The sequence below is a fragment of the Watersipora subatra genome, chromosome 10 (genome assembly GCF_963576615.1).
Source record: "Watersipora subatra chromosome 10, tzWatSuba1.1, whole genome shotgun sequence".
NCBI lineage: Eukaryota > Metazoa > Bryozoa > Gymnolaemata > Cheilostomatida > Watersiporidae > Watersipora > Watersipora subatra.
Window position 1 is genome coordinate 52601021 of NC_088717.1, and position 26382 is coordinate 52627402.

Here is a 26382-nt window from a genome sequence, read left to right on the forward strand (position 1 = left end):
AAGTCTAATACTTAATATGACAAAAGTTGGTTTAAAATGCTCTTCACTTAATCTCGAGCCACAAGCTTAATAGAGATCGATGAACATTTTACCAACTTTCTCTAGTGTAGTTTGCCAGTTTACCAGTGTTTTTCCAACTTTAGCACAAAATTGATAAACAATAGGTAAGAGATAGGCATAATAAAATGGCAGAATTTGGCAGTTTCTTCTGTGATGTTTATACCATTCTTTGTCACATACAATAGAATATTACACAGACATCGAAATGTCATTACTATGCTGTTACTACCTTTATGTATACTTGGCATATCTATTTATGACTACTCCATTAGAATATATTTCTATGTAAATGTAAAGTGCGTACATATTATGTATGACTATCACTCATTTGATAATCCAGTGCGGCTCAACATGCACTGCGTTTCCAAGGTTTCTAATGAATTTGGAGTTGCTTCCACTTCATATCATAGAACCATGACCACAAGTCATTACTAACTAGCCCTTCTATGATAGTTTTATACTAACAAAAAGTTTTTTATGAGTGAGCAAGTCACTTTTTTACCAATTATAAAACGATGTTCTGCTAGGAATGTCAAAACCTTTTACTGAGCTGTATGCAGACATAATACAGAATTAACTTAATACATATTTTTTTGTCAGAATAGCTTTGTAATTGCTCATTTTGGAACTAAAATTCTATAAATCATCAATATAAGTGAATTAACCTAAATGGTAGGAAACGTTTGTCATCATTGTAATCACAATAACTGTTATTTGGAGCTGCTTTTATATACAGTAAACTAATCAGTATATGGAAACTAGTGAAGATGCCTTTTAATCCCTTTGAATTATTCTGTGATCAAATAATGTGACTGTATTGGTTTCCAAAACATGTTTGTGTTATCTGTATAATCCTGCAACATGTTTTACATAACAACTGCTTTGCATCTTTTTTAATATGTTGGCAAGAAGATGTAGGCATTTTGACATAGTATAAACAAGTATACTCTGATGCATTTTATTTATTAATGCTTAGTTAAAATTAATTTAGGCCTGATGGGACGATTGCTAAAAACAAGTACAAAAAATTAATTTGTTGGCAATGTTTCCTTAGATGACCTTTTTTGGAAAAGCATTATGGCCATTTGGTTCCAGAAACACAAAGCTTTGACTAGATTTGTTTTTGTAAGCTGCTTGTATGCCTTTTTCCTTAGTCACCTAAACTGCACAATCCACAGCAGTGCGAAGTTTTTCCTATTTTACTGTTCTGCTAAAGACGGTTATTGCAGTAAAATATCATTTAATTTCTAGCTCATTAAACAGCGCACATTCCTTGAAATGAAATAGGGAATACTTATAAAGTTTTATATAAGTAGTTCACATGTTAATTATTCCGACAGTACATCCTATACTAGTAGGTGTGACCGTTGTGCTGATATCTAGCATTGCATGACCTATTGACCTTCTATGCCAATAGTGACTGACGCTCTATAACTCGATGCGCTGGCTAATCACAAGACTGGCATCTGTTGGTAAATGATACAGCTGAGTGGTAAATTATGTTATGAGATCCTAACAACACTGAAAAACTATTGTGGATACCTGGCTTTTATAAAAAGATTAAATCGTTGATGATTATTATATTCTGCCTCTCATTACAAATTTTGAATTATAATTGGTTGCTGAGCAAAGGTTCTACTAAGCTGACACGTGTAGAAAAAATTGGGATGCACCATGCTTTATGACTTTATATGTTTGTCATTCAACTGAAGCTTATACACCACGGCAATCCTTGCGCACAGTAATTTTTTGTGTTTGTATCTGGAAAATGTTTGTTTGGCATAAATCCGATGACGAGGGTACCTACAGAGATATGGCAGCCATAACTATAGCGTATTTGATCAGTGTTGTTTGGCGCGATGCGATGCTTGGCAGGATATGATTCAGAAATAATATTTATGTTTTATCCAAGAAATTGGCTGCATATGCTGATGATGTGCATTGATAACAACATTGATAACTCATGCATACAAACATGGGCATCAACTGGGAGGCTCTGGAAACTTCTGCAATGCCTCCCATCCTGGGCTTGCTTTGAAAACTCATTCTTTGCACCACTCTATTTAATTATAGAAGTATCAGTTTAATAGATTTTTGGTATTTCCACCAGTTCCACTTTTATCACTTTTAACAAGAATTTTGGCAGGTTACAGTGATGACAGCACTTACACGCATGCAGAATGTTCTCTGTAAACTTTGTAAAAGCTGAGTAAAATTTACCTTTCAATTTTAACATTCTTTACGTCTTCCTTCATTAATAGCACGTATACCAACCGAGAGGCTAAGATAAAACTTCTATGGATATTTCTGTAGATGAGTGTGATACTGTTTGCATGTTGCAGATCAGCACATGTTGGTTTTTAATATGGTCAATTACAACACTATTTGTCAGGCGAGACCTCTAGATCTAAGATACTTGGAATAAACTGAAGAAATATTGGTATAACAGATAGAGAAAAATACTTATTGTATGTGAGGTTACTTATTTTTTCTGTGAATGAAGGATGCCCACAATGCTTTGCAAAAGTAAAAGAAATTTATGATTTTGATTATTTAGTATATTTGCCCGTAATGGCTACTCCATCTCTTTGTTGGAAAACAGATCTTTAAGTAGCTTTTCTGGCCTCCTCTTAACAGCTATAATATTCTTAACATCTATAATATAATATAATTTAATGTAATAATATTTGGAAGAATATAATAAAGTCTAAAACAATGTATAATACAATTTAATATATTAAACCTTTTCTCTCAATTGGCATATACTTTTACAATATCTATACTATTTTTAAAGTAGTTGTGCAGGAAAGGAAAAACTGGGAAAGCACAATGAATAGAGTTGCTGTAGCAGGAACACACTACACTAAATATTTTACAAGCAATCAACTGTTTAAGATCAAGCTAAATTTTATCTGGTAACAAAAGCTATTTTTTAGCTCTTTGAAAAGCACTGTTTGAGTTCCTAAGTTGTGCATTCTCCAGATGCTGTTGAGATTCTGGACATACCCACTGACCAGCTGATACCATAAGCTCATGGGTGTAGTTAATAGCAAGTGCTACTGTAGAGCTGATAGCTGCTTAGCACACCGATAAGCTAAAAAGGCTCCTTGTATGCTGAACAGAAATGGCCATGACACTCTAGTAGACCGAGGAGCCAGGTTACAGAGATCGGTGTTGCACACACAGGTCTCTACTAGAGTCTCTGAAGAATTTCCTGTTGTACATCCTAACTCGAAACCCATGTCTTTCCCACAAAATCTGCAAGCAAAAGGAATATTCGTTTAAGCCTTTTTTTAATAAAAGTATTCGTGCTCAGATAGCTGCGGCGACTCCGTTTAAATTATTTAAAAACTAATACCACAAACCTAAAATTCAAAAAATAGGTTTTGAAGCTTTACGAGATAAAAAAATCTTTTAATTATTTGCTTTACTATAAAATACTAAAATACTAAAATTTACTAAAATACAGGAGCATAATTATAAGCCAGCTCTTGATAAAATTGATCATTTGAAAAATGATGAATTTTCTAATGAAAGTTATTGATTTACTCATATTAACGAATTTATTCTTTTTAAGATAACAATGAAATGCTATATTTTGTTTTTTACGTAAATTCAAGCAAATGTTAAAATATAAATATCAAGTAAAAAAATTAAATAAAATATAAAAAAGGACAAACTTTCTGTAATAAGAAATCTTTCATTGTGCTCACATTTTGGTCACAATGTGACTACATAGTTTTTTGTGACTTCACTGCTTTCTGTAGACAGATTAAACATATTGTGCAGTTTCATCATCAGGTCAGTGACTGCTCATAGACTAAATAATGTAACTGGAAACTAAACATTCGCAAAAAGTTAGCTTTTGAAATTCTGATGATAAAACCACATTTTTGTATAAGCACAACATAATGTGTAACCTGCAGTTTTTACTTTTTAGTTTATTTTATAAGTGGGAGAGATCTGCATCTGATCATGGAATGCCAGGTTTTTCTGTTTTTAGACTTTTGTTTTTAGACTATAGAACTGCTGGTGGTAACGGTTCTGCAAGACAGTAATTATTTGCTTACCTTGAAATGAAGAGGTCCGTATTGCCGATCATCCTTCTTTGAATATAGCAAAAGACTTCTGTATTCTCTGGCGAATCACAAGGTTCATTTATTACCTGCAGTAAAATACATGTACATTGCTCAATAAAATATAATCGATCTCAACAAGCATGCTTTTAAAGTGTAATACAGTAATTATGCCTTTATGTCACCAGACAAAATTATTCAAATTTTAAACTGAAATAAAGAAAAAGGAAATTTCTTCGCCATACAATTAAATATATAAATAAACAAACAAATAAATATTAAAATAAAATGGAACCGTCACTTATAGCATGCTTTGTTAAACACAGTCAAACCTCGACCTATGCCACCTTTACATAGGCCTACAACAATTTCGACATACAACGCAAAATTTAGCAAATATTTGTTTTGACTAAATAAATTACAAGATACAGTACAAAAACTTTATTAAAGAAGTAAAATTAAAAGTAGAAAAGGTAGAACTTGAAATACTTTGCAAGTAATAAAAAATATACAATCAAAGTTTAATTAACCAATATCTAATGTAAGGGAAAGTAAACTATGCCGCCTATAGCTGTCAACTAAGCAGACAGTAGTAGCGATTAATGCCTCAAGTAATAATAGTAATAACAAGGAATTGATCAATTAAAATATGAGCCGTATTAATAAGTATTAAGTTGTTTCATCTATTTTGTAAAGAATTTTTTTTACCTTTGAAGAGTTAGCTACTGCACCATCATTCCAGCAATCTTCTCCATAAACTTCAGATTTGCAGTAGTAGCAGTTTAGAGCACCTTCAACAACGTAAGCAAAGGGTTTTAGATAAAGCTTAAATTTCTATTTCCTAATCTAGTACGCACTGCTTAAAAACACAATTGCTTCCATATATATTAACTAGATGAGTGCCCTGCGGTGCACGGTTAATAAAAATTTTTTGCAAAGAAAATTTATTTTTGATCAACATATACAACATTTACCCTTCTAACTTTTAAATAAAGGTGTTTGTTTATTCTTGTGTACTGTGCCCATTTATGTGTAATTCATACTGTACCGGCTGCAGCGCCTACTGCAGATCTATACGGATTGCAACAGTCTTGTTGGCCTTGTGAGTTTAAGCATTTTTCTTTGCATACGGGAACGCATTTTTCTTCTGATATGGCTTCAACCATAACGCTAGCTGCAGTTTTGAGCGTGAAGCCGTGAACGTTTAGCGTGTGTAATAAGTATGAGTCCAAATTATTCAATAGTACGGTTAGTTGAACAGCGTAGTGTATTGTATAATTGCCTGTCTACAGAACTAGAAGTTTTGAGCTGTGCGGTGGATTTTTTATTCCTAAAACTTTATGTCTATAACTAGACACACGGACAGACACACCAACATACAGACAATCATACAGACAAACATTGACGTTTATATATAGACTACATCTTAATATTTTAGTATATAATATTCAAAACGAATGTTATTTTGTCTCAGAAGCTCACTACAATGGGAGAGTGACTCAAAAGCCTAGTGCTGTTTTCATGAACAAACTTCCTTCTCTCATAACATATGACATCATAAAACAGATCTTGTAACACATTGCCTGCAGCCCCATCTGAGGTTCAGCTACAGAGCTCAGGACATACTTATTTATATTTTATGAATAACATAGGCCTAATAATATTACAAGCATATTATTAAATATAACACAACTAATATATTAATTTCCTCATTGTTTTCACTACTATTCTATATTATTAGGGATAATAGGTATATTTTTCTATCATGTATTATATCATTAATATATTATTATTTTATATATATTATATTTATTTTATATTTTATATATACATGTATATATATAATTTTATACTTAATATATATTTTTAATACTTGTATTCACATTGTTTCAACAATGGGAATATATATTTACGCTGTATATACATGTATATATATACAAATACATGAAGTCAATGTGTGCGCATACAAATAACAATATGCAAGGAGACTGCTGCTATTTCCCGTTTCCTTCTCATCAGGCTCCTTATACAGCCAGCTCACGCAGTAAGCTTAAGTTGCCTCTTATGCGGTCCCTTTCTGTGGTCTTGCCTTGCCGGTTTTTTGTTACTCAGCATGGTGCGCCGAGCTGGCTCACATATGACCGACTTTTTTGCTGCGATGATGAGGCTTGGCCGGTTGTTGCGTCAGTCATAAGATCGGCTGGGCAGCTGGCCCTGATCTCGACGCCTCACCAATACACTTAACTTTATTCTTAGCACTATGACTTGGTATTGTTGTGGAATTTAGGCAGTTGTTCTTCATTTTTTTGGGCTAGTGTTTATTTCTCAAATATTAATACTAACAATTTACCAATTTTCAACAATTTTTGAAAAGAATGTATTTTATTGAATCAAACAAAGTGCCATATCAGGTAAAACTAAACCATTAGCCAGACAGTTGATAGTTAGGTTCGCTAAAGAGCTCTCTAACATACTCATAAAATAATATATACAAGTTATAAAAATGGAGTTTATATTGGCAATGCGTGGTGAAAAATCTCTATCAAAAAAGTTAAAAGTTGATTCAGTCTCACACATATTTGCTTATACAGAATTATTCCAAAGAAACTGAAAGAGAGTTATAGTATATGTACCTGCTATATCGGGTGCCGAAAGCAAGAGAAGTAAGAGCAAATGCAACTTCATAATTATCCTTCAGGCCACGGCTTACCCAACTGACTGAATGGCTTGTTATGTATCAAATGCAGGATATTTGAGTGTCTCACTATTATAGGTGATCCTATCTCATGCACTCTATCTATAATCTCTCTTCATTATTTCCGTTATTTTCTTTGAGCTTTCCAATGTAGTCAACTCTTATTATGTCCTTTAGCGCACTCGCTAATAATTTTTTACACTCTTTATGAGTTAAGATAAGAGATTTTGGTGTGAGGCAATTCGCCTAAATTAAATTTTTTTGTTTAGTTAAAAATGCAGCTATTGTCAGGCTGATTGGGATTAAAAGCTTTATCGTGATTTTGTTCAACAATTTTGTCATTTTTACTGCTGCTGTCAGAGTATGAGTTTTTGGCTAAATTTATTCACCACGAAAAATTGAAGAAGTATTGAGAACGAGTATTGAAAAAATAAATAGCAATATTTTTTACCATTTAAAATTAATTTAACATTATGTGTTATAATACACCATCTTTGCAAATAGTAACACTCCAATATTTGTAAAATATCTTACAACAAACACAGTTTTAAATTTTTTATATTACTTTAATATATTGTTCATTAATTTTGAAGTTCATAAAAATAATGAAACTATACAATAATGTAAACGTAACAAAGCTGATGAATAGTTTTTGTAGAACAGTTAGAGCCTGGTGTTTTTGGTAACTTTAGTACACTGTTCGGACACAAGCCACGATACTGTTGATAAAATCACTCTCTGATTTCCTGATGAATCATTCTCTTTTTCTTATTTGTACTCTAGATCGTACTCTACATCGTATGTCATGACACCTGATAACATCATCGTTTATTTGGTTTTCTCTATACGGTTTTTATGCCTAACTAAGCCTTAGATAGAGTGTTTTTATTAGCAGTAAAACTTAGTAGCCTGTTGTGTCAGCAGTAATAGTTGGTGGTGTCTGAAGGGTTGGTTATGTGAGCAGTAATAGTTGGTGGTGTCAGAAGGGTTGATTATGTCAGCAGTAATAGTTGGTGGTGTCAGAAGGGTTGGTTATGTCAGCAGTAATAGTTGGTGGTGTCAGAAGGGTTGGTTATGTGAGCAGTAATTCTTGGTGGTCTCAGAAGGGTTGTTTATGTAAGTAGTAATAGTTGGTGGTGTCAGAAGGGTTGGTTATGTGAGCAGTAATAGTTGGTAGTGTCAGAAGGGTTGTTTATGTAAGCAGTAATAGTTGGTGGTGTCTGAAGGGTTGTTTATGCAAGCAGTAATAGTTGGTGGTGTCTGAAGGGTTGTTTATGTAAGCAGTAATAGTTGGTGGTCTCAGAAGGGTTGTTTATGTGAGCAGTAATAGTTGGTGGTCTCAGAAGGGTTGTTTATGTAAGCAGTAATAGTTGGTGGTGTCAGAAGGGTTGTTTATGTAAGCAGTAATAGTTGGTAGTCTCAGAAGGGTTGTTTATGTAAGTAGTAATAGTTGGTGGTGTCAGAAGGGTTGTTTATGTGAGCAGTAATAGTTGGTAGTGTCAGAAGGATTGTTTATGTAAGCAGTAATAGTTGGTAGTGTCAGAAGGGTTGTTTATGTAAGCAGTAATAGTTGGTAGTCTCAGAAGGGTTGTTTATGTACATGTAAGTAGTAATAGTTGGTGGTGTCAGAAGGGTTGTTTATGCAAGCAGTAATAGTTGGTGGTGTCTGAAGGGTTGTTTATGCAAGCAGTAATAGTTGGTGGTGTCAGAAGGGTTGTTTATGTAAGCAGTAATAGTTGGTGGTCTCAGAAGGGTTGTTTATGTGAGCAGTAATAGTTGGTGGTCTCAGAAGGGTTGTTTATGTAAGCAGTAATAGTTGGTAGTCTCAGAAGGGTTGTTTATGTAAGTAGTAATAGTTGGTGGTCTCAGAAGGGTTGTTTATGTGATCAGCAACATAGCAGCATATAGTCCCTTTGCACAGACCAACAAGCTGTAACACTCTGCAATAAGTGCTTTATGGAAGGGGACCTTTTTAATATTTGCATTGCCGTAAAAGTTGGTTTTTATTAAGCTCAAGGTTCTTATATTTCTTGGAATATTTGAAAAAAATGTTTTAAAACTTGTGTAACGGTAACACTATACCCATTTTATATGTAGCTTAATTCAAATAATTTTTTATGTTAATAGAAGCTATCAAAGCTTCCTATTTTTCATAATGAGCAAATATAAATATGAGTGCAGTAAATATGAATGCAATCACTAACACGTCATGGGGCTGTTCAGAAGCCATTAAAAACATAAAAACTGTAAGCGCATAAGAGCCATAATAATTGACACAGAAAGAACTACGCAGAATGTACAATGATCGCAATTCATATCAATTGGCAATTTTCAACATTTACCTTCAAACAAACTTGTACAAAAACATTTTTATAAAAAAATGAACAGCAGTAGAGAAGACGTGACTCCTATACAGGCAAAGCTCGTTGGAGCTGAAGAAATGGTAGTTGTGCTCTCATTGTATGTGACAGTATCAAATCTATTACAGCGATCTGTATCACATTGACAGATAAATCCTGTTTCTCCGGCATCTGGATCATCATCCCGAATGCACTGTAATTGCTCACTTTTGTAGTTGCAGATTCTGCAAAAGATGAATTGTTTTTTTATTCTGACATGACCAATGACCTCAGTCCATGTTATAGCACTATAAGCATAACAACAACATATCTCTTCTTACTTTAGTGGCGATAGTTTACTTTCAAACAGAAACATTTGCCAAATTCTGCCACGCAACAATCATAAAAAAGGCAGTAGTTAGTAAAACAAATCAAATAAATAGCATGTCTTAATATTTATTTTGCTTTTAGGCCTTACGTTATAAAAGGAACAGTTGAAACGTAAAATTGAACATTAATTGAGTTTCAGTACTAACTGCCACAAATTAAAAGTTTTTGGACATACAGTACATGCAAGTTAACCAATAGGGTCTATATTTAGTGAAGTCTGCTTTTGTAGCTTTCTTGTTTTTATAATCTCATAAAACTGACACAGAATAATTTTTAAAATGATATTCATAGTATCTATGAAAATATATTTGTCAACCATATGTCTTTAACAATAATGACAAACTTCCTGGTAATATTATGGGGAAAGCTCCAATGTTTGACACGAGGACCGATACATCTCGCTGATGACACGCATCTGCTTTATCAGTAGTGCTGCTCTCCTAGACACAATGTTTTAAGGCTCAGGGTTCATGATATAGCCTTCTTAACTAGAATAATGTGGTAGAGGAGCTAATTTTGGTACCGCGAGTGAGAAAATATGAGGGACTTTGCTAACAAGAAGTTACCCATAAAGTAAGATATGAGTAATCCTATCTTAGTTCAGATGTCAAGGTTTGGCTACACAAAGCAAGTTTTTTGCCGATGCAAGAGTAATATTTATGGTTGCATTTTTAACAGTGACACCCTTTTACGTACTATTTGTTATTGTTGCTAGAGTAATAACATTCAAAATAATAATGCTGTGGAACTTACATGTTTTTAACCACTTTTTGAAACTGCATTTGATTAAATACCGTTAAAACTTACTAATACCAATCCAAAATTTACAAAATGTTTTATAGTTTTGAATTGAAATTGCTATACTCTAACATGTCTCTACATAAACAAGATTATCGATCCATTTTTGTTCTTTTGTGTAGCATCTACTAGCCTTTGAGACTTTTGTCAAACTGGTCATATTTTGGATGCATATGCTTAATGCAAAGTTGAATTATTTAAGTTTTGTTTTTAAATGCTGACAACATTATTAAAATATGAAATTTATTATTTTATTATTTTTTCTATTATTAAAATTTAATAGAATAGTGAGACCGCTTGTGAGTAGTATTAAGTTTGACTTTAAAAATTTTTACATTGCCCAGTATTTCTGTATGAAGCTGACACACCTCTAATACAATTCATAGATCAAATCAGCACTCCTTTTTCTCACTCTGTTGCTACTGCTAATGAACAACTTTGACGTACATTAACATATATTTTATACTTGTGACCAAGAGCTTATCTTGATAACACGGAATAAAGATTCGTTACAATAACACAATGTTCTAGCTATTACTGTTGGCTTTATATGTCGCTGTAGTTTGAGATCGTATTCTATTATTAAAATGCTAAATTCATTTAGAGGTATTATCTAAATTATTTTGAGTTGAACTTGTATCCTTTCTTCTAACGAAAACTTTCATGAAACTAATTGACTTCTAACAATCAACTAATCATTGTTCTGCTTGTGGCATAAAAGTCTAATCTCGATAACCTAAACATTTCTTGTAGGAGCGTCTACTGTATTGTGTTCAAGTTGCAGCATTACTTGCCTCTATTCTCTCGCCTTTTGCTGAAGTGCAATTTTAAACGTCACAATCACATTGTGCTTGAGCCTATTTTCTTTCTCTTCTTGAAACATCTTGGCAGTCAAATCACCTCAAGCATAAAAACAATTGCGAATGGTCGAACAGTATCAATACATTTTGATAATTAAAATTAAAATAACTAAAAATTAATTAAAATTCTGTGCAAGTTCATCTTCAAGGGATGCAAAATTATTTCGCGTCTAATTAAAGTTGATTTGTAGTGTAGATTGCTAGATTTCTTCTAGTTACCAGATGATTGCTCATGTTTGTTTATTTGACCCGTTGAGTGTTCAGCTTTCTTCAATGAACCAGTGTTATTTGTTACACACTTACCGTGAAATGAAGACCTTCTCTCCAGACTCCTCGTTGTACGCAACATTAATTTCACATACTTGTCCATTATCACATGTCTTGGGTTTTATTCGCTGCAAAATTTTTCATTATATTTAGCCTGTGTAACTTGCTTACAACACTCTTTAAACGTGAGGATTATATCACTTAATGATTACTTTCTAAAGGCCTTCGCCTTCCTAAACATCCTTAGCTATCTACAGCAGACTAATCGTAATACGTACTTAACAAGATTAAATGTCGACTTGGAAATCTCTTGTCATATTGAAAAACATTTTATGTCCTTGTATTGCTGCAATTGTGTATATTTCCCATGATGTTTAAAGAATACTCTCCATAATGTTTAAACAGATCCTTCAGTTTAACCGAAAAATCAGGAATTCGAACACTCACACCCCTCATCTGTTTCAAAACTAGACTATGTAATTCTTTACATCTGAACTGTCTCTAGAGTTTTTTTTTATAGTTTTTTATGTTCTTAAAATAAAAAGTCTAGCATTTAGTGAGATTGAAATTGAAGACTGTTTGTATATTTTGAATACAGCTACCAGAAGCGCAAATTTAACTGGTTAAGTAACTTTTGTCATGCTAAGCTAATGCTAAATAATAAATACACCTTGCTGCCAATTGCTTAGAAAACCAGCTGAAAAATAAAAAAGTTTGATTCAAGTAGATCTCAAACATGTCCTTATTTTAAAGCATTGATATCCTGCATCCTCTATCTTTATCAACTATGAACAGAGCTATTATAACGACAAGCCTATTTTTGGCCATTTTTTTAAATTCAAAAAAATTCTCTGTGTTCGAATAATTATTCAATGACATGCATTTTTTAAACAAACATCAGTTCACTTGACTTAATGTTTATGAAACTGGAAAAAATGCTAAACACATCGATGTGTCATTGTAAAACATCAGCCCGCATAACCATTCATATCAATTAGGCTAACTGTGTTCGCGAAACGTTTTTTCTTGCATTGTAAGTGGCATAAAAGCTTCTGCAAATTATGTTGGTTTGATGCATCGCTTTAAAAAAAATTTCTTTAATAGAATTTTGTGTGTCATTGCCAGCTGCTTTAACAATCTTCCACCAAATATCCGTTCTCTTAGCAGAGAAAGGCATTTTAAACACTATTTGTTAGACTATTTATTCAATTTTAATGGCTAACTGTTGCTTTTTTTCTCCTTTTTTTTGTTTTACTATCGTTGTATGGCCATTGGCCTAATTTGAAAAACATTTCTATTTGTGAAATGAAATTATTGCCAATGAAGTACTATAGATTTATAGATTGACCTTTATCAATCGTTTAGTGCAAGCAACAGATATTTTAATTTTTCTTTTAAGAGGTTTGAGACGTTAAATCCGCGACCATCTTCGTTAAATGCAAGATTCGAGCAGCTAACTTATGCGGTCTATAACAAACACTGCTTTTTCAGGTAGGAGCAAATGAAACGCAAAATTATGGCAAAACTAATGTGTTTGATACTTGCATGAAGCAAAAAGAAGGAGCATGTTTATTCATTGCTTATCTTCCATTGGCTTATAGCAACTAACCCTTTTTGTTTGCCTTTGTCACAACAAACTCTGGGGTATTTTCACGTTTGTTTAAATTTCTTAGCACTTGATTCGCTATTAAGCCGCAAATTGGAAATAGGCTCTACAAAATGAAATAAATTTTGTTACAATTGCTTGACTTTATTTTTCAGTTGATTATATATGTGAAGAACCCAAAACTCACAAAGTAAATACAAAATTACTGCTAATTCGAAAATCATGAATTGAATTGCTGAGCAAGCAGTTAATAGTCAACATAAATGAGAGTCTAGAATGAAACTCACCTCAGACTTGATTAGGAGGTCAGTTGACCAGCAGTCTGCAAACAGGTCTTTCCCATTTCTAGGCTTAGACGTTCCACAGCTGTAGCAGTCTAGTCCTTCAGTAGCTGTATCAAAAATATAAAAAACAGCCTTTGATTTCAATTCTACTTCGCAATAGTATTTTTTATTCTTCTATCCCTTAAGTGTATACATTCAAATTTTAGAAAAGTTTAATCTTTACCACTATCGTTTTCTTGTTTTGTATAAACTCAACGTCAAATCTTAATTACAGATCTCAAGAGAGCCTCACATTTAATCAAAATACAATCTAATTTGGTTTGCTAGAGCCTGTTTTTATTTGCAAAAACTAAAACATTTAAGATGCTTTTTATAATTTTAGTATTTATCTTTTTGCATTACTAATTATTTTTTTTACTTTTGTTACTTCACTTAACCAATAAAAATTACATTGCATGAGCACACAAAATAATTGAATAAAAATGACATTGCATGAGCCCACATAATAATTGAATAAAAGTGACATTGCATGAGCCCACATAATAATTGAATAAAAGTGACATTGCATGAGCACGCATAATAAGTGAATGAAAATGACATTGCATGAGCACACATAATAATTGAATAAAAATGACATTGCATGAGCCCACATAATAATTGAATAAAAGTGACATTGCATGAGCACGCATAATAAGTGAATAAAATTACATTGCATGAGCACACATAATAAGTGAATAAAATTACATTGCATGAGCACACATAATAAGTGAATAAAATTACATTGCATGAGCACACATAATAAGTGAATAAAATTACGTTGCATGAGCACACATAATAAGTGAATAAAATTACATTGCATGAGCACACATAATAAGTGAATAAAATTTACATTGCATGAGCACACATAATAAGTGAATAAAATTTACATTGCATGAGCACACATAATAATTGAATAAAAGTGACATTGCATGAACACGCATAATAAGTGAATAAAATTACATTGCATGAGCACACATAATAAGTGAATAAAATTACGTTGCATGAGCACACATAATAAGTGAATAAAATTGCATTGCATGAGCACACATAATAAGTGAATAAAATTTACATTGCATGAGCACACATAATAAGTGAATAAAATTTACATTGCATGAGCACAAATAATAATTGAATAAAAGTGACATTGCATGAGCACACATAATAAGTGAATAAAATTACATTGCATGAGCACAAATAATAATTGAATAAAAGTGACATTGCATGAGCACACATAATAATTGAATAAAAGTGACATTGCATGAGCACACATAATAATTGAATAAAATTACATTGCATGAGTACACATAATAAGTGAATAAAATTTACATTGCATGAGCACACATAATAATTGAATAAAAGTGACATTGCATGAGCACGCATAATAATTGAATGAAAATGGGATTGCATGAGCACAAATAATAATTGAATAAAATGACATTGCATGAGCACACATAATAATTGAATAAAAGTGACATTGCATGAGCCCACATAATAATTGAATAAAAGTGACATTGCATGAGCACACATAATAAGTGAATAAAAGTGACATTGCATGAGCACACATAATAAGTGAATAAAAGTGACATTGCATGAGCACACATAATGAGTGAATAAAAGTGACATTGCATGAGCACAAATAATAATTGAATAAAAATGACATTGCATGAGCACACATAATAAGTGAATAAAAGTGACATTGCATGAGCACAAATAATAATTGAATAAAATGACATTGCATGAGCACAAATAATAATTGAATAAAATGACATTGCATGAGCACACATAATAAGTGAATAAAGGTGACATTGCATGAGCACGCAAGAATAATTGAATGAAAGTGGCATTGCCCGAGTGCACATAATAATTGAATGAAATGACTTCGCATGAGCACTCATTATAATTGAATAAAATGAAATTGCATGAGCATACTTAGTAATTGAATAAAATTGACATGTATGAGCACGCATAATAATTGTATAAAAATGGCATTGCTTGAGCTGAGCTCTCATTCTAGTTGAATAAAAGTGACTTTGCATGAGCACACATAGTAATTAAATAAACTAATTGCTTATCAATTATATTGCTTATCAATTATATTGCTTATCAATTATATTGCTTATCAATTATATTGCTTATCAATTATATTGCTTATCAATTATATTGCTTATCAATTATATTGCTTATCAATTATATTGCTTTTCAATTATATTGCTTATCAATTATATTGCTTATCAATTATATTGCTTATCAATTATATTGCTTATCAATTATATTGCTTATCAATTATATTGCTTATCAATTATATTGCTTATCACTTATATTGCTTATCACTTATATTGCTTATCACTTATATTGCTTATCAATTATATTGCTTATCACTTATATTGCTTATCACTTATATTGCTTATCAATTATATTGCTTATCACTTATATTGCTTATCAATTATATTGCTTATCAATTATATTGCTTATCAATTATATTGCTTATTAACAAGGGATTGGAGTAAAATGAGTGAAAACAGAAAATGCAGATTCTTTTATAGTTTTGATAAAGTTAATAAGCTATAAATGACAAAGCTACATAATTTTAATTAGCTATCTTTATTGCATAACTCATATAGAACAGCAGATCACATAAATCGGGGAGAGTTGCAATACTTGAGGCGCAAAAAGCATCACATTTTATAAGTAGCAATATTTTCAAGAATTTTGCAGATATCTACCCAAGCTGGTAGGTTTTTATTAAACCCGAGCATTTTTTTCAAGAATTCAATTTTATACTGCTGAGAAAATCAATGTACTGGCTGTAGTCACAACTTTAAACTACTGGCCCAAGTATACTGGTCACCAGGATACTTAGACTAGATGTGAGGATACCCACGCCAACTACTGTCATGATTTCATTTTGATATAATTGCTCACTGCCAGCTTTGTTTACATTTTTATTAAGGGTTGTAAAAAATTAAAATTAAAATAACTAAATGATGGCAAAGTAGCGGGACAGGATACAAGGACCAATGGTGAGATAGATGTACCACTGGTCCATGTATACGTGGACTATATATCCCTGGTTTCTGTATCTTATTGCTAGCACTAGAGTAGCTTACTACAGCATCCGGTCAATCCTGTTTTTAAAAATAGTTTAGTAGAACAGGTCAGCAAGTACAAGACAGCTACAAAATCTAAAATACCTCTACTGATAAGAACTGCTAAGAAGGGTGTATAGCTAGACTGTTACCTTCACAACTTAACTTGTGGTTGCGGTACACATACAGTCAACACCTAAAGCAGGTTCACATTATATCACAGTATGTCGACATTTATTTTACTATACATTGTGATCTGATAACATTGTTCTTACTATCACAAACCCAAACACATCGGCAATTAGTCCGCTACATAGTGTTCTCATCACACAATGCAGCCGTTGAAATGAGAAAAATACTAGTCCCGCAGCAACTGTCATGAAAGAAAATATACATTAAGTAATCCGCGACAGCCAAACTCCATCAGCGATTTGATGCACATTGCACCGACTGCCAAGGATGCTTGGCAAAGTGTCGGGAAACTTTGACAGCTAGTAATGTTTTCCGACATATTCCCATTGTCTAGGTGATGCCATCGGTCTACAGTGCGCATAGCCGATGAATAATCGCTGCAAAGACAACTCCGACATGCGACATGAGCCGGCCTTTAATTTACTAACGCATATAATCAGCGCTTTACCTACATAATAGTAGGTACAATCAATGAAAACATGACTGTCCTAATGGTACTGATATAGATGTAATCAAAATTTAACATAACTCATACTAGTAAAGGACATACAATAAACATTTGACTGAATTTTGGTGACGTAGATACAGCCAATACTTAATTTACCTAATTTAACTGGTGGTAAACCCAGTGATGTTCAGGATTTATTTCATTTCTGATCTGATAACCCGCAAGTTGATGTCTAAGTAGCTCATTTTCAGGTTTCAGACAGAGTCTTAAACCCAAATGTTTTGGTGACCTTGTGGAAGGTCACAGAGCATTTGCGTGTGAAGTTTGGACAAAATCGGGCAAAAATGAAGAAATGCGCAGCATTTATGCAGGCTAACAGACAGTCACACGCAAACGTACTCACACGCAATGGCAAAGTGGGATTTGTTAACACTGATATAAATGCAATCAAAACACAACCTATACCTGATGTTAGCGATATATATAGATGCAAGTAACATTTGACTTACCTTATGGGAGAGATGCAAATACACCAAAACTTAACATACCTAATAGCGTTGATGCAAATATGATCAGCACCTGACTTACCTAATGGTAGCGAGAGACATGCAACCAACAGCTTGAGAACCAAGACTCGCATGCTTAGTAAAGAGACTGTAGACTTGAGTCCTCCGCTGCTAACTAACAAATAATTATTTCATCAGGAAATAACTAGCTACTACCAGAGATTGTACAGATTAAAGAGAATTGAGGAGGAGTCTTAAGCAGCAACAGCTCCCACGCATTGATTCCTTTTAGCTGCACTTGGAAACATGTTCTAGATGTCTGTTGCTGTCATTAGTTGAGAAAACCCTTGGTACAATGAGTGGCTGAATTTCTAGATGGGATATCAGCTGGTCAAAAATCTGTTAATCAAGTTGACCTCATTAAATGGTTTTAGCTGTTGTTTTTGTCAACAATGCCATATTTAGTATTTACCACAATTTCTGTTTTGTTCTAAACATAATAAAACGATAATAGGCCAATAATAAGGACACGAATTGCACTGAAAAGTCTCAATGAATATTTTTAATATGCAGTCTCTCTCTTCTGTACAAGTTTCATCACAGCTCCAAAAACTAGTACATTTAATGTTACCAGATTTAAGTTTTAAAATGCTCAATTTGTTGTTGAAGTTGGCTAGACACTAGCTTTGCATTATAAAATTGGGATTGCAAAAATGTTTTTTTTATAATTTATTAGCAGGGTTCATACATTTAGTCTGAAAGTTTTTAAATGATTGCTTTTTTGAGATAATCAATGACCTTTTGACCTTTTGGAAATATTCAACTCTCAAAAAAGGATTGCCCTGTCAATACTCTATATCATTATAGTTATATTTATTTATAGCTAGAACTTTTTTACTGATGTATTTGGCATTATCAAATATTAAACCCTTAGCAAGACAATTGACAACCAAATGTTTGTGGGCCTGAATATATAGAAAAGCTTTAAAAACTTGAAACTAACTAATATGTAGGACTATCAAACGGAGTATAAATCTGTGAGACTTGAAAACCAAAACACCTACAAATAAGCATTTTATAAGACTGTGAGACCGACTGTGAGACTTTCCATCGTGAAAACAATGCAATTAAAAACAGCTTAGCTGTTGTCTTGATCTTGCGCTGTCTCATGTGAATCATGAGGCCTTGCTTCATCATCATCAAAAGAAGTGCTTTACAAAGATATTGTAGAATATTTCATGTTTTTATAATTGCTTTGGGCCCGTTATTTAGCAGAGCTGACATTATGATGATGGTTTTATGATAAATTTTCACATTTTGTCATCCTTTTATTCCTGCAGGTGCTCACACAGCCGGTGAACGGTAAAATTCTTGAGCTGACAGCATTCGGTGCACGAGAGGTGACAGAGTTCATGTTTGATGACATAAGATACATGTCTAAAATTGCCTATGAACACAGCGGCTCAGAGACCAGAAATGACTCATTTGTTATAGAAGTCTCAGACGGCATACACTCTATGGAGAAAAAGGTTATTTCTTAATAAAATTCATCTATGTTTAGCTTCTTACGACTTCAAATACATGTAGAATTACAATTTAAGTCTGATAAAAGTGAAGATAACTCAGCTAATAGATTGCAGTATAGATAGTAGGTAATAGATATGTATTTGAGGGTAGAATAAGTTTGCTGGAGACTTAGGCATAGATTCATGGGTATGAAAAGTTTAATTTTCATCAAGGGCGAGGAATGTTCTGAAAAAGTATTCCGAAAATACGCACTGGACAAGCAAACGCAGTTTTCCATTCACGTGGGCTTTAGTTCTAAATGTAGTCTAGGCTTAAAGATGAACACGTGCAGAATTTTGATAGCTTCAATTAAAAATTGCTAATATTTTTCTACCATTCACGATTGTTTTTCATGTTTGAGGTGATCTGACAGCCAGGATGTTTCAAGATTTAAAAGAAAGGTGCATGCAAAATGACGTCACTAGTTGTTATCGGTGCGGTAGTTGGTATCAGCTACTACATGTACATTCATGTCGCAGCGTTTCGAATCTCTATTCTGCCATTCTCTTTGCAACTATAGAATCATAATTGCATTTTCGATTGATCTGAGCATTTTAACTGCGATAAAGTTTTTTCAATTTTCATCTTGAAATGTCTTAGCAACTCACTTACCAGATCACTTCAAACATCGAAAACAATTTTTAAAGCAAAATCAAAAGACACTAAAATAAAATTTTGTGTTTGGTTATTTTTAATGCATAGGCCTACTGATTAGTTACTTGCGGTCCGGTAAAGGTTAACATGAATACCGCGCATAAGAAATTGACATACTGCAATGTAATGAAAGGAGTCGTCTCGCCTTGTCAATGCTTCTCGTAGCATACTACTCAATCGTGAAACAGATGCTAAGCATCATCAGAAATCTTAAATGGCCATGTTAAAGCCAGTTCATTAAAACTGTGTTGAATAAAAATTACTAAAGTGTGTTTATTTATATTCACAAATACATCACTAAATTTTGGCGAAGTTTTTAAGTATTTATCAGATGTTCAACAAACAGCAAAATACTAATTTTCAATGTAGTTAAATTCTCAATTATTCTTATTTTTTATGAACACATTTTGTAATGCACAGAAGAAATTAACATATTAAATGATTATTATTTTTCAAATTGTGAAGTTTTGTTCTGATGCATACATTAGTATCAAAAATTTGATTCACTGTTACAGACTGATTGATAATTTGCAGATGAGCAATGATAACTAGACAAAATGGAAAAAAATATCATTCACTTTTAGATTGCTTTTGAATGGTCTTCTTGGGGTGGTGGGGTAGCCAGTAGTTTTTATGATCAAAAGAAGTGGTCATAGTAGTGATAGATATTCTGTTACTCTGATTGAAAACATGACAAGCTACACAGAAATACCCAAAATAAATCACATCCAGATATGCAGATTTCCAGCCAAGTGCGTTATCATCTGCGTTCTTTGACCACCTTGTCACATCTAAGACTAATTGTGCGCATAGTTATTCTAAATGGCAATATCTCATGATGCACGAGACTGGCAGCGTACTAGTTTTTGTAGTCAAACTAGTTTCATGTCATTTAAGCATTGCTTGAAAAACTAATGGCCGGGAATGGCATAATGGCATGAAAAATTGTGATTTGATGATGCTGTTTAGTATCTGTCAGCTGGTGTGTTCCTCCTGAACATGCCTTGAAATAAATAAATAAATGTCATGTGTATTTGAACAGATTGCATAGAATTTCAGATAAAGTGAAGTAATTGCAGCTGTGGGATTAGAACCGAGCTTTTGAGGCTAGAGGATTCTACTAAAGCTGTATGACATGTGTCACTAGGTGCTTGTGTATGGTCACTAAGGGCTAATTGCGTATACGCAGTGTATATCTCTGCATATTGATGCCTTTGTGCCACTAGCAATCGGACATGACATATGTCGCTAGGTTTGAAATTTCTGTATTCAAATTGTGTCCAGATACCGATTCAAGTACTGGCAGTGGATGACGAGAGGCCACAGATTCTTATAAACACTGGACTGTACATAACCGCTGCCATTGAGGAGCAGCGACCGGAGTGGGAGTACATCACCAACCAGCAGCTACGAGCAGAGGATGTTGATTCTCCTAATGGTATGCTCGTCATTTGTTTCATTTATTAATCAATTAGGTGGCTTCGGATCAGATATTATTAGTGTCTGCCAGGAAACGCTTGTTGGCATGGAATACTTTGGCGCTTGAGAGAGATTCGAAGCTTTTATAAAAAAACAAAGCTCAATAACATGTAGCAAAAAATGTTTAAAATGTTTATGCAGCTGCAGAAGTTGCTAGCATTCAGCGTAGCGTGTGCTTGTGTTGTCTAGCATTAAATAAATAAATATTACAAGTGTTTGTTAATTGTTCATTATAAAATATGTTGGATTGCATCAAAAATTGTGTTTTTAAACTAAAGAATGATAATAGTTTTATACAACAAAATGGATTAAAAATGCTTTTGTTGGCCTTTGTCTAACTGTAAGCATGACTCAAATGTAGTAATTTTAGATAATCAGCTTTATTGTTTATCTCTTAAACTAATGCAGGGATTATCAAAACACTTTAACAAACTATTTTAGAAAGAACAGAACTATTATAATGATAGTAATAATAATAGTAATTGAAATATATTTAGTTTTAATCGCATCTGATAAATTTTAATCAAATAATCAGTAGGAATAAAATCACTCCCTAAGAATGTGCAACGCAAAGGATATGGGATAACAGAAAAATCTGTGGACAAATGGAGGACTTTTAGATAGATATTTGCATGAAACAGGGGTTCCCAACCTTTTTCATTCAGCTCCCCCTAATGCCTTTGCATCAGTTTGGTTCCCCCCCTCTCCGCATTTTGAACTCACATGACTAAAAACAATCAATATACATATCTAAACATATAACAAGATATTATAAATTTTTATACAGTAATGCATACAACACACAACAATACATGACCTCCGGCGTGGCGGTAAATTGGTTTTCTATTAAATTAACTCACTATCCAACTAAATTCTAGATGGATGTGTTCACATATAGATTAAACCAAAATGTTAAATGATGAAACCCAAAATCACACAGGACTACAGCACAAAAATTTATCAAATCGGACATCTCTCTGTTCCTTCACGTATATTCAAACTTCACCCCCCCCCCTCCCGAGGGAGGAATTCTTCCCTGGGTGGAAATCCCTGGCCATAAAACATATTTACAATATAAAAAAAGAACAATAATGGTATTCTTGACTTGAAATGTGTATATATAAAAATGATATATACATAATAATGTTCAATTATTTTTGCACTACATTTTGCGTTGAATAATATAAAAAATGTTTATGTTTTTCTTGACAAATGTGTGATAGATTTATTTTAAAAAACATAATTTTATTACAAAAAAGTGTGTGAACTACAACGATGACTGGGTAACTTGAATAGTTTAATACGAAGCTATGCTATATATGACCTGCTATGGTCATATATGCTATGCTATAATGATAAGACCATGATTAATAACCTCCAATCTCACCCAGTTTGCTATAGTTAGCGCTTGGAGTTTGTCCTATAAATCTTATTTCAGTTAATAGGTCGTGAAACAAATACATATAGTACACCATGAAACTTCCTGTTTGCTGGCTATTTATATTAAATTATTCTTTTGGCAATCTTGCACTACACTTCATTGAAAAAACCCGCCCAGCATATCAATAATGAGAATAAAAGACAAGCTGACTTACTCTTATCACATCACTTGCACACATCCTGTTGACAAGAGAGCCTTTTGCAGGGAATATTACATTCAAGATTCGACAGCAGCCCGTGTTTGGGTACCTGCAGAGGAGAGTTGACACCGGTGGGAATGTTTGGGACAATGTGACTCGGCATATGACATTTCAGCAGTGGGAGGTGGATGAAAAGCTGTTAAGGTAAGGCTATTCTATCAGTTGTTGTTGACAGCAAAGTACTGGCAGACAGCCAGAAAACTCTGGACACTTCATGATGAGCACAAACAGCCTGTGGTATTGACCTACTTTCCTGATCTGTCTTCTGGAACACTTGCACTAGTTTAGCTCAGCAATGCTTTTTTTACTTAATTGATCAAATGCATCAAGGTGGTCATTCTTTATATTCACTTCTCGTAGAGTTGTTGTGCAAGCAAGGACATGAGAATAACGAACATGGTAGTCAAACTCCCATCTTATACTCCCTCTGACTATGAATAAATATCCTTAGCAAAATTGCAGTTTTCATGCTAGCAACTTCCAGGGGCCATCTTACTGTCCACTACACTATAACAAACTAATTTTACCTCTTACAGCAATAGATTATTAATGATTCATATTATATGACTAAACTAGGTGAATGCCTGGCACTATACAAGTAGTGAAATTACCCAATGAATTTTGGTAACTCAAGCTATCAACTTAGTCTAAATCTTTACTATAATATGAGCCGTGAAGCCAGCTTGATGTTATGCCGTCATAATGTTCAAGCTCGACCAATAGTAACCAATAGTATTTTTGCAAGCACAGCATTAGTATGTTCACAATTATTAACTAGTAATTCAATATGGACGCGCAGTGTAGTGAGTAGTACCCTTGTCTGGAAAACTGGAGGTTCCGAGTTCAAATCTAATGAAAAGTGAGATTTTTGTTCCTAAAACTTGATCGCTAACTGGCCTTTCTGATGAAAAATGACAAACAGGGAGATTTATATAAATACGAGCTTGTTTTTAAAAATTTCCAAAAGATGAACAGCAAATGAAAACTACATCTACAAAAGCTACTTCTTCTATTTACGGAACCAGAAATTTTTTTAGTTTGGGTATGAAATTATGGAACAAGGAACACCGAGAGCTGTTCATTAAATATTAATGTTGGCAAGATGCCCACTTTGCCTTTGGATCATAAAGAGTTAGGACCAGTAAGTTTTCAAAGGACTGCATAATTAATGTACCTATTGCGTAACACCTCAGGATGGATGTAACGATAATAATCATTAGTTTGATCAGCCCTATCTCACTGCAATTCTGATCATTTATATAGATAAATCGGATGTTGTGATTGTTGTCTTTCCTCAATATGCATATCATGTTATTGAGCTGCCAACATCGATGTTACAGATACGTACACAGTGGCAGATATGGAGTTAGAGACATGATCAAACTCGATGTTATGGACACTCACAAAAACTCACAAATAAACCAGAGGATGTATGTTACTGTTGAACCACTAGATATGGTCTACCCAGATGTCGTGAATCGTGGTGTAGAGCTATCACAAGATGATAGGTAAGAAATAAAGTGTAGGATATTTAATCCATGATCTTCTTTTCTGTTTAACAAAAGAGTTGATGAGCAAGCAGGATTTTACCATTTTATTTTGTCAATAGTAGACAACTCCGAATGGACAGATTTTAGATTAGGCTTATTAGATTTTGTTATTATTTATACTTAATATATTACTTATATTATTTTTTATATTTTTTAGATTTAATAAATTTGTCATGTGATGTAATGCTAAATATTTAGTTCTTCAACATTTAAAATTAGGTCAGCATGTCACCGAATAGTCTGTTGACGTGCTATAGTCTCAAACTTAGTTGATCGACAAGTTATAACTGACCTCTCAATATGAATTCACCCAACTCTAGTAGATTGCACTGCTAACAACCAGAGGCACAAAATGGTCTCCTGTGAAAACCATGACAACGATTTATGATACTAACATCAGCTATCAGCTCTAGGATAGGCTGACTTCTGCAAAACAAATGAAACCTGAATCACCTTGGTAACAATCAGTCGTTTTGCTCCAGTAATATCGTAGGTAATATTTGAGAGTAGATATTCTCCATGTAAGACGATACAACATTGCACAGCGTTTCATTTACAAAACATTACCTTGGCAGGACAAAACTAGAAAATGTTGCTAAGCTAAATAAATGGGTCGTCGTATTTTTATTATATTATAATAGCAGTGAGATTGCTAGAAGTAAAAAATATAATAAAACTCTTTAAAGCATCAATTTTGTGGCATTTATTTAGCGCCTCCCCTTCTATGTCACAAAAAATATGGAAACTTATATGAAAGATATGTAGGGATGGGAAGACAGTTGGCAAAAGGTTCTTTCAGGTTTAACCAATCAAAATACAATGATATGATTCGTCCTCCTGCAAACTTAATCTGAGTATATTAAATTAGGCAGTTCATAACTTGAACTTTAATATTAATCAGATAGCTGAAAAGAAATGTGCAACAGCTCAGATACTGTATATACTAACCTAGTAAGTTGGTCTTAGCACTAGAACTGGCTGTAACTAAGCTGTTATTAGTGCTTTTTAGCTGAGATATAAGTTATAACTAGCACAGGCATTATCTGTTTTATATTGCAGTTCTAGATAAATTGTATGTATATAGTGGGTATGCGTATTGTATTTAATTTATATTTACAGCGTGATACTCACCACTGACATGCTCAGCGCATGGGATGACAAATCCTCTCCAGAATCTATTGTTTTTACCGTGAGAACTCAGCCCCGGCAAGGGTACTTAGAGTTAGTTACTCAACCCGGGCGTAGGATCACAGAATTCACTCAGATTGATCTGGCTGCTGGAAGAGTGAGATACGTACATAATGGCTCAGGACGTCAGCTATCGGATGCCTTTGAGTTTGAGGTATTTCAAGAGTTACCCTCGCTGCCTTTTAGTAGCAGAAGCAACAATGGCCTCCTACACTTTTCATATGTAGTTATATGTTCTATGCTACACAAACTACATAGGAAATAATTTCATTGATGACATATGGTGCTGTTTTGTTCTGAGTATTCAGAATCAGCACAACTGTAGTAATGGAATGAATAAAAAAGCCAATTTAAACAAGTCCAACTAAGATAAAAGCATGTTTAAAGTGACAATATTTGATTAGCCTGCTGAGTGAGGTCTTATTCATAGGTTATTTCGACTCAAAGATTTATTTTATGGATAGGTCGCCTGAAAACACTTGATTTAAACGTTTATATATAATTTAGTTTATTTTAGAGTTGATGATGTGAGCCTCATCTGCATGTCTTTAGAACCCATGCTAGGAGTTACTCTATTAGTTGTTCAACTGGTGCTTTTGTTATGCTGCTAAATATTCAATCTTTTTACTACAATGTAAGCAGGAAATATGGCATTAACA

The 26382-nt window shown here is 33.4% G+C and overlaps 3 protein-coding genes across 3 annotated transcripts in view; 1 reads left to right on the forward strand and 2 right to left on the reverse strand.

Annotated features, from left to right (window-relative positions):
• Positions 1 to 26382, forward strand: part of LOC137407202 (extracellular matrix protein 3-like) — a 98869-nt gene that overhangs the window by 45969 nt on the left and 26518 nt on the right. Inside the window, exons 19-23 of the mRNA XM_068093804.1 lie at positions 18987 to 19175; positions 21151 to 21304; positions 22991 to 23129; positions 24326 to 24493; positions 25655 to 25877. Of these exons, the coding sequence (XP_067949905.1) occupies positions 18987 to 19175; positions 21151 to 21304; positions 22991 to 23129; positions 24326 to 24493; positions 25655 to 25877 (873 nt within the window). The remainder of the gene's footprint in view (positions 1 to 18986; positions 19176 to 21150; positions 21305 to 22990; positions 23130 to 24325; positions 24494 to 25654; positions 25878 to 26382) is intronic.
• On the reverse strand, positions 2609 to 6873 carry LOC137405643 (uncharacterized). Its single transcript, XM_068091969.1, has 4 exons — positions 6770 to 6873; positions 4845 to 4927; positions 4131 to 4225; positions 2609 to 3318 (listed from the first exon to the last, which is right to left on the reverse strand). Exons 1-4 carry the CDS (start codon positions 6819 to 6821, stop codon positions 3117 to 3119), a joined length of 432 nt encoding a protein of 143 aa, XP_067948070.1. The 5' UTR covers positions 6822 to 6873; the 3' UTR covers positions 2609 to 3116.
• LOC137405642 (uncharacterized) lies at positions 8840 to 17940 on the reverse strand. Its single transcript, XM_068091968.1, has 4 exons — positions 17729 to 17940; positions 13379 to 13482; positions 11522 to 11613; positions 8840 to 9415 (listed from the first exon to the last, which is right to left on the reverse strand). Exons 1-4 carry the CDS (start codon positions 17778 to 17780, stop codon positions 9202 to 9204), a joined length of 462 nt encoding a protein of 153 aa, XP_067948069.1. The 5' UTR covers positions 17781 to 17940; the 3' UTR covers positions 8840 to 9201.

What these genes read in the sequence shown, in the direction of transcription:
- LOC137405643 (XM_068091969.1), bottom strand. Translation starts at nt 6,821, where the DNA reads ATGAAGTTGCATTTGCTCTTACTTCTCTTGCTTTCGGCACCCGATATA. An exon ending in TTCGGCACCCGATATAGCAG is followed by an intron (nt 4,928 to 6,769) that starts GTACATATACTA and finishes ACGTTGTTGAAG; the next exon opens with GTGCTCTAAACTGCTACTAC. An exon ending in CAGTAGCTAACTCTTCAAAG is followed by an intron (nt 4,226 to 4,844) that starts GTAAAAAAAATT and finishes ATTTTACTGCAG; the next exon opens with GTAATAAATGAACCTTGTGA.
- LOC137405642 (XM_068091968.1), bottom strand. Translation starts at nt 17,780, where the DNA reads ATGCGAGTCTTGGTTCTCAAGCTGTTGGTTGCATGTCTCTCGCTACCA. An exon ending in ATGTCTCTCGCTACCATTAG is followed by an intron (nt 13,483 to 17,728) that starts GTAAGTCAGGTG and finishes TTTTTGATACAG; the next exon opens with CTACTGAAGGACTAGACTGC. An exon ending in GAGAAGGTCTTCATTTCACG is followed by an intron (nt 9,416 to 11,521) that starts GTAAGTGTGTAA and finishes CATCTTTTGCAG; the next exon opens with AATCTGCAACTACAAAAGTG.